Here is a 15,126-nt window from a genome sequence, read left to right as displayed (position 1 = left end):
ACCTGTTGCTGGGAGCCCTGGGACAGCCGGCCGACTGCGCGGGTGAGAGGCTGTGAGCAGCGGAGGGGCCAGAAGACCCAGGGCCTGGAGCGCCCCTGGATGCCGCTGCTGCCCTGACCAGTCCTGGGAGTCAGAGAGGGACTTAGAACAGTCCAACAAAAGGCTCTGGCCACCCCGGCACACGGGGCCTCCTGAGGCTGAGCAGGGCTGCCCGCTCCACCCTGTAAGGGGCGAGGAAACCGAGGCTCAGAGAGCTCAGGGGTCCGGCTGGTCACACAGCAGAGGGAGGTCCCCAAGGGTGACCAGCCTTGCAGCCACCTTGCTTGCTGAGCTCAGGGTTGGAGCTGCCTGCCCCCCTCCCTGGCCCACATTCTCTGCCTTGGAAACCTCTCACCTGCCCGGTGCAGGCCAAGTGCCTGCCACTCTGGAAGCCTCTTGTGCCCTGCCCCGGCTGGCACCCCCAGCATGTACACCCCCATTTGGGCTTTTGGCCATCCAAGGGGTGCACTGTGATTAGGGGTTAAGTGTCTCCCACAGACAGAGGGTCAGACGCCGTGTCTTCGTCATGTCCCTCCCGTCCCGGTCCCACGCCTCGTGCAGGAGGAGGAACGGCAGCACCCGAGTAACAGGACAGCCACGGCGAGCGTCTCACCTGCCTTTGCAGGGCCGGGCACTGCAGGGGCTTCGTCTCGTGGCCTCCCTCTCCCCACAGTTGCTCTGGGAGGTCTGCTCTGTGGTTGTCCTTGGTTTACAGATAAGGAAACTGAGGCCCAGAGAGGAGACACCCCTGGCCCACGTCTCAGCTGGTCAGCGGCAGAGCCGTGACTGTACCCCAGGTCTGTGCCCCAACCTCACACTGAGCATAGCTGCTGCGCCCCAGGCCTGTGCGGGGGGCCGAGCTTCCCACCTGCTGCTTCTCCTAAATCACTGGCCTGAGGCCGGGGCTCTGCGTCCTCCAGGAACGTCCGCAGGCTTGGCCTCGTGCAGCCAGGGCCTGGCGTGAGACTCCTCCCGGGCGGGAGCCTGGCGGGCGTGTGGCTTCGCACAGGCCAGTGATCTCGGGGAGCCGGTGAGTTCCCGACGGCCGCAGCCGCTGCAGATGCAGCTCATAGATCCAGGGATGGAGAGTGAATTTGAATCTTCAACTTGCAGTTTGGCCCCAGTGGCTCCAGTTTAATAAATTTTTCATGCTTTTGTGTTTTCCCATCTCCTCTCACTGCAAGCAGGCTCTGCCATTGCCCTGCCTCTGCGGACCTGGGCTGGCTGTTCAGCCGTTACGGCGATTTGCGAGACACAAACAGAAAGGCCGTTTCTTACCTGGGCTCTGCTTGGGGAGAGAACTGTGGGTTTTCAAGGCTGGAGCTGGGCAACGACAGCCTAGACCGGAAGCCAGGGCGTGGCCGGGGTGCAGGTGGGGGCTTAGCACGCTGAGGCCGCACATCCTTTTCCTGCAGCAGAGTCCGTGTGTCTGGGCACAGTCTGCACTTGGTGCAGCCAGTTCCACGTGCCGTGGTGTGAGCTGTACAGCCACGTGTGGCCCGTGGCCCCTGGGCCGGGCAGCACAGACTCGGGTCCACAGCATCCTTCCAGGAGCTGGAGCGGAGTCTCCCTGCGGGAATGAATAATACCAGACTAAAGTTATTTTCTCGAGTGCTCTACGCCGGCTTTTGAGAGCATTGAATGATGTATAATCAAATAATAGGAGCAGCTGGTTGAAAAAATTAACACAAAATATTGCCACTTAAAAATGCTTTATCAAGCAAAATAAGCCTGAAAGGAGAGGCTTCTTTTTAAATTGCTCTAATAATCAGTACCTTGAATTTGCATAATGGCTCTCCCTGGCAGGCTGCTCCTCCTTTTCCTGGCTGTGACTCTTGGCAGCCCGGGGTTGGGTGCTGCCCTGGGGGCTCCCGGCCCAGGGTGAGGAGGCAGGTGTGTACGGGAAGAGTGACACGGGAAGAATGACAGGCGAGATAGTTGGCGTGGGGGCAGGGTGGGATGGCAGCATGCCGACGCAGAAAGCAAGGAAGGCCTCTCAGCAGAGGTGACAGCTGGGTTTCGGCGCCCAAGGAGAAGCTTGCTGAAGAGCGGGGGTGGAGCAGTCGTGCGAGGGCAGAGCAGGGCCGGGCTGCAGGGGACTCCGGGGTACCCAGCTCGGAGTCATGGCTTCTGTTGCCCCGTGCAAGCCTGGCATATCGTGGTTTTGTGGGACAGAGCAAGAAATCCATGTCCCGGGGCACACAGGGAAGACCGTAGGAGGCTCAGGGCCCAATCAGAATTCCTCTGCGACTCCCAAAGGGAGGGTGCTTCAGCGAGGGAGAGCACTAGGTGTGCGGAAGGGTGCTTCGGGGTCAGCCTGTGCTGGCTGCAGGGGGTGGCGGCGCTGGGGTCGGGTCTGCGTGCCCCCAACACCTGCACTCAGCCACCAGCTACAGCCTGGGCACAGCAGCCCGCGACACAGTGCTGATTCTTTCTGGCTTCAAGACATGCCCCGTGTGGTCACTCTGGCCTTGAGTCTCGGGCCCCCTGCCCCTCTCCTGGCGCCCCAGCCAGGGGTGCTCAACCCCGGCTGCCGCTCACCGAGGCCGGGCGTGGTCCGCTCCAGTCTGTTGGGGATCCGAGGCTCCGGTGGAGAAAGGTGAGGACAGGGCCCCATGTTCAACGGGACAAACAAAATGCAGTGATTAGTGTGTCTTACGTGGACGCCCGTGAGGGGTTATGGCCGGCTCGTATCACCCCCACAGAGCCCGGCCGTCCACCTCTGCTCCCCCTCCCGTGGTGCCTGGCACGTCAGAGACCCCAGTGATTCCTCGGGGAATTGAAGGGACAGGAGAAGTCTGAAAGCTCTGCCTGGCCAGGTGAGAGGCCCAGGGGGACGTGGACATGGAGACTGGCTTGTTGAGCTGAGCGCTTTGCCCCGCGCAGCCAGAGGAGGGTGGTGGACGCAGGCCTCTCCCCGTGCTGTGCTGGTAAATGCTTAACAACCGGCTCTGGGAGGGGTGGGGTAAGGTGCCCTGGTCCTGGTCGCAGTTTTCCTGGTGCAAACATTCCCGCGTGGCGTCTCCAGCTGCTCGGCTGTGAGTCTGAGCCGCCCCTGCTGCCCCGTCCCCTGCACACCTCCAGGGCGGGGGCCTTCCCCTCCTGGCGTCTGGGGAGGCGCTTTGGGATTTGGAGCCTTCGTCTTTCTCTGCCTTGGGACCAGGAGCCCGTGGAGAGGTTTCCTGCCCCAAATTAGATGGGGTGACTGGGGAACTCACGGCTTCTTGCCCCTGGCCCAGTAACTGCCCTGCTTGTGCCCCGGCTGGGGTGGGAGGCACTTGGCCTTGGGCGCCAGGGACAAGTGGATCAAACCCCACCCCGTTTGCAGGGTCCCGGCCAGGTGCCCCCACCCCCAGGAGTTTGCTTGTGCTCAAGCAGGCCCTGCGGCCTTGTGGGCTGCTATGGGGTCAGAGATGCTGCCTGGGAGGAAGGTGAGGCTCTGAGACGCAGCAAGGTTCTGTCTAGAAGGGCTTTTCCCCCGAGCATCTGGCCCTGAGCATCCTTGCGGCCCTGGAGGGACAGAGGAGACCTCGGGGCAGCCGCCTCCTGAGTGCCAGCGGGGAGGGAGGGCCCGGGGCTCTGGGGGCTCTGCGGGCACGAGGCCCAGGGCTGCTCCCTGCTTTCTGTGGCCGGATGCTGGGGCCGCCCGGGGCCTGGCTTTGCCTGTGACCTTCTCTTTCCTCCGGGGCCTCTGCTGCCCATCTGGTACCTGGGGCTGTTCCCAGAGCACAGGCCGGTACCCGGTGCCAGCAAAGGCCGGGTCCACGCCAGGCTTCGGGGTGGGGTTCTGTGTTGGCTCCGGGCCGGTTGGAGCCCTCTGAGAGCCTCAGTTTCCCATCTCCGAAACGCGAGCATCCGCACAGATGATCTGTGGATCCTTCGAGCTTGAAGAATCTGCAGTTCTGTGATTTAGGAGCTGCCTTGCTTAACACTGATTTCACTTTCCTTGGAGTTGAGGTGATTTCCAGGCTTAAACAAATGTGACGGTGGCGTGGCGGGAGCATAATTTATCCCAGAGTGTGCGCCGCGTGCTTTATCGCGTCGTAAAATGACTTTGCAGCTTTAAATGTGTCATGTTGGCATCGCTGGGATAATTTTTTAAGGTGCATAAAGTGCAGATGGAGTTTCCAGTGTGGATGAGGTTTGGCCGCTTCCTTCGCCAGGGGGGTGCGGGGGCTGGGTGGGGGCCGCCTGCCGGCAGTGGGACCTGAACGGCTGAGGCCACTCGGTGTGGTGCCCTTTGGCAGCAGGGGACGCAGGGCGGAGAGCAAGTTGTGCCCCTGACCCTCGCCGCTGGCTGTCCGCCGGCCTCACGCTTTCACCTCTCCCTGAGAAAGTTTGTTTAAAAACCTAAAAACCCTCCCTGAGTTCACACCTGTTCAGTGCAGGGAGGTCCACATACGTGGAGGACGGCCATGTGTGGAGCCTGGGGTGGGCTGCGAGATTCCGTGTTTGGGAACTGCCCATGTGCACCCCAAGGCATTGCTTTTCCAAAGGGGGTAAAGCAGATTCCATGGAAACAGCCCCAGTAAAAATAAATAAGCAGGTGCACCCAGCCCTGCGGCTGCCCCGCCCCATCCCTGGGAGGAGCACAAACCAGCCACCGTGGTCTGGAGGAGGCTGGTGGTGTCACCCTCCCCAAAGCAGAGTTGTGCACGGCACCTCGCACCTTCCCCCGCGGGCCTAGTTCCCTAGTGTCATGGGAGGAGAGTTGGGCTGGGGGGAGGCTGGCCGGAGGGAGGCGGGCGTCCGGCCAGCCCTTGGTGCTGCAAAGCCGACCCCTTGCTCTGTGGTCCTGCTTGAGGGCTCTGGTACTGAGCTTCTCAAGGCCGGTGACGGCTGGGGACAAAAAGGCCTTTGCCATCCCATGGTCCTTCTTCGACAAGGACACCTCTGGCTGGACTGGGCAGGAGCTGCCTCTCTCAACGTTGGCTCCTCCTTCGTGCACGAAACCCTTTGAGACTGCGTGCTCAGCCCTGGCCTGGGCCTCTCCATGGCAGCAAGTGGTTTCCTCAAACACTGTCGGGTCTCTTGGTCCCCAGCGTGTCCTCTGTGAGCCTGGCCCGCCGTGGGGCTGACAGAATGGAATGAACTGCATGCTTGGAACACACCTCCAGCAGACGCTTCCAGCCGCACACGCTGAGCCCGGCAGGCGGGTCCTGGAGCCTTGTCACCCGCCAGGAAGGAGACGGGGCTCTGAGAGTGAAGACACCACTCAGGGTCACACCGCAGGCAGGAGCAGCACTGCAGCCGCCCCCGTCTGCCTGTCGGAGAGCCAGGGCGTAACCACCCTCCCCGACCCCAGGGGTGCCACGGCAGCACGGTCGGCAAGTGTCACAGCCCTGTCGGGGCCTCTGCGGCTGTCCCTCTTCCGGCTCCTCCACCCGCACGTGTTATCCAGGCTGCGTCCACTGGTCTCGGTGGCACTTCTGTCCTCGCCGGGCCGGAGCTGTGGGACAGCAGCCTCTCGCCCTGCTCCCCGTGCCCAGGCCCCCGGCCTGCCTTCCTGGTACTCTGGCCCCAGCGTGGCCTCGGCTGTCTCGGAAGGCCCCGGGTGGGGTTCGGGGACCCAGAAACCTGCTCCCCAGCCCAGCACTGCAGGAAAGGCCTGGTTTGCTCATTCTCGGTGCTGGGGTGATGCCGAGCGCGCCCCGTTACCACTCTGCCTTGGCTGAGTGCTCACCCGTGTGCCGGCCGGCATGTACCGCACGGGTCTCCACGGATGTTTGTGTTTAATCCCTGGTTACATTTAGGTCCGTTCGGGACCAAGGCAGCCATAGCCATTCTCTGGTCTCAGCCAGTGGCTCTGCAGGGGAGGCGGCCGGCAGGGAAGGGGCGTTTGGAAGACGTCCACATTCATCTCAGCGTTTTCCGGAAGGGCGCAGGCACCCCCGGGCCGTGGCCAGGAGAGGGTCCCTCCACGTCACTCTCCTGACACTGTTCGGGAAGCCCACGAAGACACAGACTCGGCCTTTTCGACGTTATTTTCCGCGCACTCAGCACAGACCTGCCAGCGGCGGAGCTGGAGAAATACTGCTTTATTCGCTGGGTCCTACTGCGAAGGTCCTTCACGTACAGACCGTCTACGCCGACTGCCCAGCTCCTGTTCATCCCACAAAACCCAGCCCCGTCCCCAGCTGCTTCTTCCAGGCTCGATAAAGTGCACCTTGCCCAGGTGCTTAGGGAGTAGCCAGGAGGGTCCTTGTCGCCAGGTTTTCACTGTCCTGCATTTGTTTCTCACTCCCCAGTGGTCTCACCATAGGGTGGTTCTAAGGGCACGCCACAGGGACAGAGGACTTGACTTGGGCCTGGTACACCATGTGTGAGGACGTGCCCGGAGGGTGGGAGGTCCTGAGAGTGGTCACAATTCTTAGACTGAAGGGTCCAAGCCGGGGTTCACCAGTCCCCCTCTGTCCCCCGAGTGGCAGGCTTCAGGGCATCACCTTGGCCCTCACACCACCAGGTGGGTGCTCCAGCCCCCAGTTTGCAGTTGATCAAATTAAGGCTCAGAGAGGGTAAGTGACTTGCTGGGGGTCACACAGTTTGCTTCACATGGCAGAGGAGGGATTGGAGCCATCGGCCCAGCCCTTGTGACCCAGCCCTGGGCGCTACTGCTTTTTGGTTCCTGAATGTTTTAGATGGTGAGAGGCTTTTCCACTGCGTGGAATCCCAAGAAAAGAGGGAGTTGTGGCTGGGAGGGCACAGGGTCCTGTCCAGCTGTGCCTGTAAATGGCTCTGTGACCCTGAGTGACAAGCCCGGTTTGTCCCGCCTGTAGGAAAGCAGGGCCTCCTCCACAGGCCGTGGTTGGGGTCTGCCCGGGGGCGTGTGAGGCTGAGCTCCCGGACGTGGGAAGGGGCTGTGTGTCCATCTGTCCATGTGCAGGGCCTTGGATGCCCTCTCTGTGCTGCTGCACCCCAGGCCCCTGGAAATGGACCACGGCGCGGGGCGGACCAAGGTCAAGACATGCCCGACGTGGTCTCCTGGTAACGAGTCCGTGGCGGCTGGCGGCCTGCTTGCCCGCGTCAGACAGCCGGGCCAGAGCAGCGCATGGAGCCTGTCAGCAGCCATGCTTTATGTCCCTGTAAACGCAGGCTCGCCAGAGGCAGAGAGCAGAGTTTGTTCGCGTCTCTTTGATTTGCGGCGGGCGGCAGGGCACGGGCCTCCCTGCGCAGCTGCCGTCCTGCAACAAAACCGGGGTGGGTGAGGCTGCCGGGCCGGGGGCGGGGCGTGGGTCTCGGGCAGGAGGGGAAGGTGACAGGTTTTGTCGTCTCTGGGGGGCGGCAGGCGTGCCCGGGGCCCCTCCTGGGAGATTTCAGGCTATTGTGAGGACAGAAATAATGGCTGGGATTGAGCATCTGTCGGCGCAGCTGACTGCCGGGAAGCAGCAGGCGCGGGAGGATGAGACGCAGCAGGACGGGGGGCGTCCTGTCCCCGGTCGGGCCGGAGCTGGGGGAGCCGGGCTGCAGCCCCTCCCTGGCCGCGGGGGCCCGTCTGCCTCTGGGGTCCGCGTGCCTGCCCGGGCCTGAGTCCGTTCACACCGTCTCAGGCTGTCTCCTGTGCCGTGGACAGAGGGCGGCCTGGGAACCCGCGAAGGCCACTCTGCTGAGCAGCGACCGAGTTGGCACTGGCTCCCCCGGCTTCTGGCGTCCTAGGCTTCTGTGGTTCAGGCCTCTGTCATTTTCAGTGCTGGCCACGCCTACCCATTGAGCATGGCCGTGTTGTCTCATTGAGCAAGCCTCTCTCCCCCCAGGATGGGCCACGGGCCCCACTCACGGAGCACCTGCCTGCTGCCATCAGGGCTGTGCCGATCATTCGCACGGTGGTGGCTCCTTGCAGCCATCCCTTTGCAGATGGGGAAACCGAGGCTCAAGTTACTCTGCCCGAGTTACAGAGCCAGAAACTGGAGGGGCTGAGATCCGCCTCGGGCTCTCCCGGCTGCCCCCGAAGTCCCACCAGCGGGAGAGCCATGGTGCCCCACCCGTCCCGGAGGCGATGGGGACTCCCAGCACTGTGGTCCAGCCCCCCGCGTGGCGGGACGTGGAGTTTTTCCGTGAAGTGCGGCCTCTGATCATATGGAACCTCCTCACACCTTTGTCTCCCTGGGAAACTGGTTTGCAAAGGATCAGGGTGCAGTCAGAGCAGCCCGAGAGAACCAGGGCACGATGGGATTGTGCCTCAGTGATTCACAGGCACTTTCCCACTTGGTGGGGCCTCGGGGCGCTTTTCATGGACTGTGGGGTGGGGCTGGGCTGGGGCGGGGTCTGTGGGGACGTGTGACAGCCTGGCCTGTGCCCTAGGGGATTGTGTGCAGGGGCCTTGGGCTGGTTCCGGTTCCATGTGCCGGGTCCTAGCGGGTTCTCGTGAAGCTCCCGTCTCCAGAGCAGGCAGCGGCCAGGACCCTCCCACCATCAGAACCCCCCTCCCCCATCACTGCCCTGCCCTCCCAGGACACTTCAGACCCCTCCGTGGGCCTCGTCATGCACCCTTCCCCCACCCAGCACCTGCGTCTTCCTCGCGGCGACAGCCCTGGACGGCAGATGCTCTGGGCCCAGCTGGTCCTGACATAAGCGAATCTGTTTGCCCAGATGACTGAGACGTGTAATGTGTCACCTCTCTGTTGAAGACGTTGGATTTTGGAGACACGCCTTCGCTAAGAAGCAAGGTAGCCATGGGGTCTCCATGTCCATGTTGGCCGCAGGGCTGTGAGGGGCCAGAGCTTGTCACCCCCACATGGCGTCACAGTGGTATCTGGCACAAGGACTAGGACACAGAAGCTGCCCTGTCACCTCCCATCGGGGCTGTGGGGTCCTTGGGACAGATGACCTTTGTCATCTCTGTGTCATAAGGACCCAACAGGTTTCTGGAGCAGAGTTGGTCTTAGGATAAAATTGATTAAACCGATTGAATCTGATTGTCTTTTTATCTTGATTACTAAGTTTATATTACTAACATTTATTTTATAAATATCTCCAAGTTTATTTGCATAATTCTGTTTACATTTTAGAAAACCACTTCTTTGCTGTTCCCTTTATTCCCCTCCCATAATCTGGAGCATGCGTTAGTGAAATTCAGTTCTACTGTTTTATAATTTCAAATAACACGCACGAGGCTGTATTTCGCAGTGTTGATTGGCCTGAATCAATAATGGTTGGGAGTCCTTTGCACAGCTGGGAACCGCTGCCGCGCAGAGTCCCACGGCCAGTGCTCGAGGCCGAGGGGAAGGGAGGCCACGTGTGTCCCCAGCAGAGAGTGAAGGTGCGCTGCCCAGTGTCCCTCAGGCTGCGGATAGCAGGAGGGTGCTGTCTGCTCTCTGAGATTTCTCTGTCCCAGTTAAGATTCCAAAACACAGCTGTGCCGCTCATGCCTTGCAGCTCAGCCTCGGTGCCCTGCTCAGTGACAAGGGACGAGTGGGGAGCGTGCATGGAGAGCAGGCCCGGGGGGACGGATGTCCCCGTCATCATGGATGTGGGAAAGAAAAGCAAGCTCAGAACGTGGGAGTGAACCCATGTTGGGGTGACCCCTGGGGCTGTGCCCAGCGTCTCAGTCCTGTGTTGGGGTGACCCCTGGGCGTGTGCCCAGCATCTCAGTCCCGTGGTCCTGTCCCGCCTTCCAGCAGAGGTGGGCAGGGCCGTGTCGTCCGGCTTGTTCTCAGGGAGGTGCTCCTGGGAGGGAGGGGTCCGGCTGGCTGCGCACTCACAACAGTGTCAGGAGTTGGTGGGATGCAGGGTCTCCACAGTGTCTCATTCATAACGTCCAGTGACCAATAAATAAACCACCAAGTGCAGGAAATGGAAAAATGAGTCACGCTCGGGAACAGACAGCCGACAGAGCCAGCGTAGAGGGCGGGAGTTCTGGTGTCTGAGGCTGGGAGGAGACAGATGCCTCATGTCAGGAGCGTGTCTGCCCCTCCTCCGCCTTTCTGTTCTACCCAGGCCCCCGGTGGGGATGGCGCTGGCCTCAGTGGCGGGGGAGGAGTTTCTTTGCCTGGTGTCTGATTCACATGCCAAGCTGTTCTGGAAACACCCTCACGGACACACACAGAAATAATCTGGGCATCGCTTAGCTCAGTCAAACTAACCACCGCGGCAGCTTTTACAAACACGGTCAAGGACTCGGAGGAAAGTGTGTGACACATGAACACACAGCTGGGAGCCTGGGCAGAGAGAGACTGTTTGGACAGGTCAGGTGGAAATTCTAGAACCGAAAAGCAGAATTTCCGAAACGAGCAGTCGCTGGAGCAGCGCGATGACAGGTCGCAGACAGCAGAGGAAAGAGGCATGGAGCTTGAAGACCGTCGCAGCAGCTGCGCACTGGAGAGGGAGGGGGATTGGGGAACGGGGGCCTTGTGTGGGGGGCACGTCCGGCAGGTCTAGCAGGTGCGGTTTGGATCCCAGAAGAGTCAGGAAGAGTGAGGAAGGCAGGAAAAGCATTGGGGAAACCCTGCACTTCCTAAATCCCAAACCTCTGTGATAATACCACTGTACTTTGCTGAGAGACATTAAAGAAGACTTAAATACCCAGAAGCGTAGACTGTGCTTACGGATTGGAAGATGGTATGAAGATGTCAGTTCTCCCCAAATTAAACTGTGGATTCCAGCAGTTTCTGATCCCGGCATACTTTTTTTTCTTTTTTTTTTTAAGAAACTGACAAGATGGTTCTAAAGTTTGTGTGGAGATGCAAAGGCTCTCAGAGTAGCCAAAAGTCTTGTCAAAGAACGAAGCCGGAGGATTTGCGTTGATTGCAAGACTTTGTGTAAAACTAGTGAAGACCCAGGGGTGTCGGCACAAGGAGGGACGGCTGGTCGGCCAACTAGAATGATGGTTCCATGGCAGACGCACACCGTGGGCAGGTTAGATTCCATGGAATTAAAAACGAGGCCTGTCAAGGAACCATTAAGAAAACAAGTTGCCGACCTAGAGACAGGGGCCGAAATCATAAAACACATCTAACTGGTATCCAGATGATGTAAGAGCTCCTGGAATTCAAGAGGACAAAAGACAGCGCGTTTTTAGAAGTGGACAAAAGTCTTGAGCAATGAGTACGTGGAAGACTCCTCGGTGGCATTAGTCACGGGGGAAGTGCGGGGTGAGACCACGGCGCTGTCTCACTGCACCCCACTCAGTGTCTGAGCCCGCAGAGACGGCGGACGAGGAGCAGCTGTGACTTGCGCACGCTGCCGGACGGGGGTGTTCCGCCGCTTCGGGGGCACGTTTGGCGGTTGCTCGGGAAGTTGAACATACGCCTCTCCTTTGACCCAGCAACTCCCATCCTAGTGGAATCTCATTCCCAAAAGAAATGAAAGCATATGTCCCCCGACACACACCAGACTCGAGTGCTCAGTGGCAGCTTTTATTCGCAAGAACCCGAACTTGGAAGCAGCCCAGACGTCCGACAGACGGCAGAGTGGATGACACACTGTCGCTGTGCTGGGGATCAGCACTCAGCAGTAAGCGTGGCGACCGGGTGCTGTGGCGGGAAAGGAGCCAGACACAAAGGCGGCTGCAGGCGCGGCGGTCGACGCTCCACGCAGACCGGACTGATCTCTGGTGCAGAGTGGTCGGGTGGTGACTGCGGAAGGTGGGAGACTTTTAGGGGAGATGAGGCAAGATTGTCTCCAGAGTGGCGTAGAGGTGTGATCTACACAGGTGTGTCCATTTGTCCAAACCTTACAGCTATGGTGCATTTTGGCTGTTGTCAACCTCAGCAGAGCCATGGTGGAGACCCTGCACGCGGCCTGCCTCCTGTTGGCGCCCCGCAGGTGTTCTGTACGTGCAGGTCTGCACCCGGACTCGCAGAGTCAGTGCTGACTTACACACGGGGCCCGGGAAGGGGGTGGGGGAGGGCCTGTGTCCCCCTAGCACCCCGTCCAGGTCCACACGGCTTCGAAGCCTCCTTCAAGCCTCATCTGTCCGGGAAGCCCCTGACACTCGGGCTGTCACTGCCCCTCCCCGCCCAACACCACCGCGCTCCTTTGGGCTCCTGGTGGGGCTGGAGCCTCCCCCGAGACCGACGGATCCATCCAGTCTCCCCCATCCGCCCAGGCCTGCCTGCAGAGCTGCGCCCGCCGTGAACTCACAGCAGGTGAACACGTGACCAGGCACAGGCGGGAGGCTCGGGGCGAGGGGGCGTCCCTGTCAGCTCCCTGCCATCCGGCGATGAGCCTGGGTGCGCTTGGCCATCTCGGGCACCAGCTGTGGGTGATCCGTGGTGGGGGCTGCACAGAGGTCTTTGTTGAAAGGCTTCCGAGTGGGGTTGGGGGGACAGTCCCAGACCCAGGGTGTCCCCATGCATGGCTGTCTGCCATCCCACTCTGGGGGACCTCGGGGCCCCTTTCCTGGCCCAACTTGCAGCCATTTTTATCCATTTCATTGGTTCTTGGAATATTTAACAGCCAGCTCCCCACCCCCGCCCCGATTCCGTCCGCCGGCCGTCTGTCTCTGTACACTGCGCAAAGCCATCGCCTGTCACCAGGGCATGGAGGCCTCACCTGCCTCTGAGTTGTCCTGCTCAGCAGCCCGGAAGCTCCGGTCTCGCCTCGCTTCTGCGGTGTCAGGATTCCCGACGGGCTTTGCCGCCAGCCTCGCTCTGCCGTGCGGCAGGCGTCTAGGGGCTGCGCCTGCTGGAAAGAGCCCCCGCAGTTGCTCGCCTAGAACCTGCGAACTTCAGGCAGAGTGGGGGGGTGGCTTCCCTGGGCGCAGCGTGTGGGGAGGCTCAGGGTCCCGCAGGGAAGGTGCGAGGGCTTTGCAGAGACCCCTCTGGCTGCGTGCGTGTCCTTGAACACAAACACCCCGCATCCCCCCAGCCTGAGCAAGTGAGAGGGGATGGTGGAAAGCGGGTGCCGGTCTCACCCTGCCCTGGCCTCCCCCACTCCGTGCACTGGCCGCTGGGGGTGGGTGGGGGGCTCCATGGCCTTTGTGTGCCTTCTGGAAGTGGGCTTTGCCGGGCCCCGCCTTGAGCCCAGGCTGTGAGGTGCATCCCTGCACCGAGCTGAGGGCACGCAGGGCCAGCCTCCGGGCCCGGCCTCCCCTGGACGCACCCCAAGGCAGAGCCAAAGACCTCGGCTGGCCTGGGCCTTGGGGTGTTCCTGGGCCTGAGCCCCCGAGCACAGTGACCCCCCCAAGCAGGTGGGTGGGTGGACTGGCTCATTTGCCGACTCTGTGGAAACTTTGCTGAGCACCTGCCCGTGCCAGGGGTGGAGGTTCAGAAGGGATGAAGTTGATTTGGTCCAGGGGAGAGGTGGGTCAGCAGCCGCTTTCAGAATCACTGGAATTGCATCCCTGCTCGGGAGTGAACCGGGAAGCCTGGAGCACAGATGAAGTGGGGTGTTCTGGGGGCCTCCTGGGGGAGGTGTCCCCTGAACTAAGTCCTGCAGGCAGAGGACAGCTCATTGGACTAGAATCAAGCCATGGTCATGAGCTGTAACAAAGCTTTCTGCATGGCCAATTAGGCGGTGATTTCCTGGTGCTGGTTTGGGAAGGTCCGTCTCAAGCTCCGCGTCCCTCCCTGCGCACCCGTGACCTTTGCACCTTGGCTGTGAGGACTGGGAGACCCTGGGCTGGGCAGGAGCCGGGCGGTGCCGTAGACTTGGGAGAAGGCAGGGTCCCGCCCTGGGCATCTGGTGTATGTCCCAGTTTGACCCAAGGGCTGGGGACATCGGGCTCTTTCCTGGAGGGTCCTTCAAAAACCTGTCGTGTGAGCAGCAGGCAAAGCAAGACGACGTTCCCGACGCTGGTTCAGACTCAGAACCCGCAAGTGGGCGCCGTCCCCATTCTGTGGACTGAGGTGGGAGCAGGGGACTGCACCTAGGCCGCGGCCGTCTGCGTCCCTGGAGGGCCCGCCCTGCGCCCCCCTGCTGACCAGCCTCCTTCTGTGCAGCGAGCATGACCTGGGGGAGGACATCTACGACTGCGTCCCGTGCGAGGACGGAGGGGACGACATCTACGAGGACATTATCAAGGTGGAGGTGCAGCAGCCCATGGTAAGCGGTAAGCCCCCCGCCCCCACCGCTCCCTTGCAGGGCACCTGCCTCGCTCAGCAGGACTGGGGGGTCGTCTGGGGGTCGGGGCATGCTGGGAGCGCCCCACCCCACCCCGTGGAGGTGTCCTGAGGTGCCCAGGTGTGCTGCCGTGGGGCTCTTCGTCCTTGCTGCCCGGGAAGCCCTGGGGTGGTGACTCCGAGCTGGGTGTGCCCCGGCACACGTCGTCTGGTCCTCTGCGGAGAGCGAGGGGCGGTGCTGGCGCGGTCAGCGGCCGCGTGCCTTACGCTGCGGGGGTGTTTGTCCCCACGCAGGCGCTGGCCGTAACCTCGCGCCAGTGTGTTGCCAGCAGCTGCTGTGTGGGGGGCGGGGGCCGGTGGGCGGGGGTGGGGCAGTGGGGACCTAGGGGCAGGCTGTGGTGCCCTCGGACCCCCAGGCTCCCGAGGGGTGGGCAAGATGCCACTGGCCAACCGTGGGGCTTTCCATGCCCTCTGCCTTCCCTGGAGAAAAGGGAAATCTCTCGAAAAGCAAATCGCAGCGTTTCCTTCGTGTGGGAGTAACCAGCCGGTGGCGGGTGGGGAAAAAAAGCCGGGCAACAAATCCCTAAAGGACTTCCAGGGACCCCCTGCCCCCCACAGCTGGTGCCCTGCCATGTCCACCGGTGCACGCGGGAAGTGACGAGGAGACGCGGGCAGTGGGTCCCCACACTTGGCCCTGCTGCCAAGAGCAGGTTTCCCACTTTGCCCTGAAGGGCCTGGTGGTGGCTTCCGTCCCCACCGTCCCCACCGTCCCCACCGTCCCCAGGGCCTTGCTCCGCAGAAGAGGGGCCCTTTTTGGGGAGTGGAGGGGCAGCTCTGCTCCTGAGCCTTCCGGAAAGTCTGGTGGGGTAGGAAGGCCGAGCCACGGCCCCCGCTGCTGGAGGCCCCGTCACTCCCCAGCGCTGGCCCGGACTGTCCTGTGAAAGCCTAGTGAGCCTTCTGGGTTTGGCCGGGAGCTCTGAGCGGGGCCCTCACTTCCAAGTTCCTTGGAGGCTGGGGTCCTGGGGTACATGTGAGCGCCATGCCTGGGGGGCTGCTCGGAGGGTCCCCGCCCCCAGGACAAGCAGGCTTT

The 15,126-nt window shown here is 61.6% G+C and overlaps 1 protein-coding gene across 1 annotated transcript in view; it reads left to right on the top strand.

Annotated features, from left to right (window-relative positions):
• Window positions 1-15,126, top strand: part of VAV2 (vav guanine nucleotide exchange factor 2) — a 147,030-nt gene that overhangs the window by 90,772 nt on the left and 41,132 nt on the right. The window contains exon 5 of the mRNA XM_045562303.1: window positions 13,917-14,019. Coding sequence (XP_045418259.1) covers window positions 13,917-14,019 — 103 coding nt within the window. The remainder of the gene's footprint in view (window positions 1-13,916; window positions 14,020-15,126) is intronic.

The sequence above is a fragment of the Lemur catta genome, chromosome 10, assembly GCF_020740605.2.
Source record: "Lemur catta isolate mLemCat1 chromosome 10, mLemCat1.pri, whole genome shotgun sequence".
Classification (NCBI taxonomy): domain Eukaryota; kingdom Metazoa; phylum Chordata; class Mammalia; order Primates; family Lemuridae; genus Lemur; species Lemur catta.
This window is presented reverse-complemented; position numbering and strand designations above follow the sequence as displayed.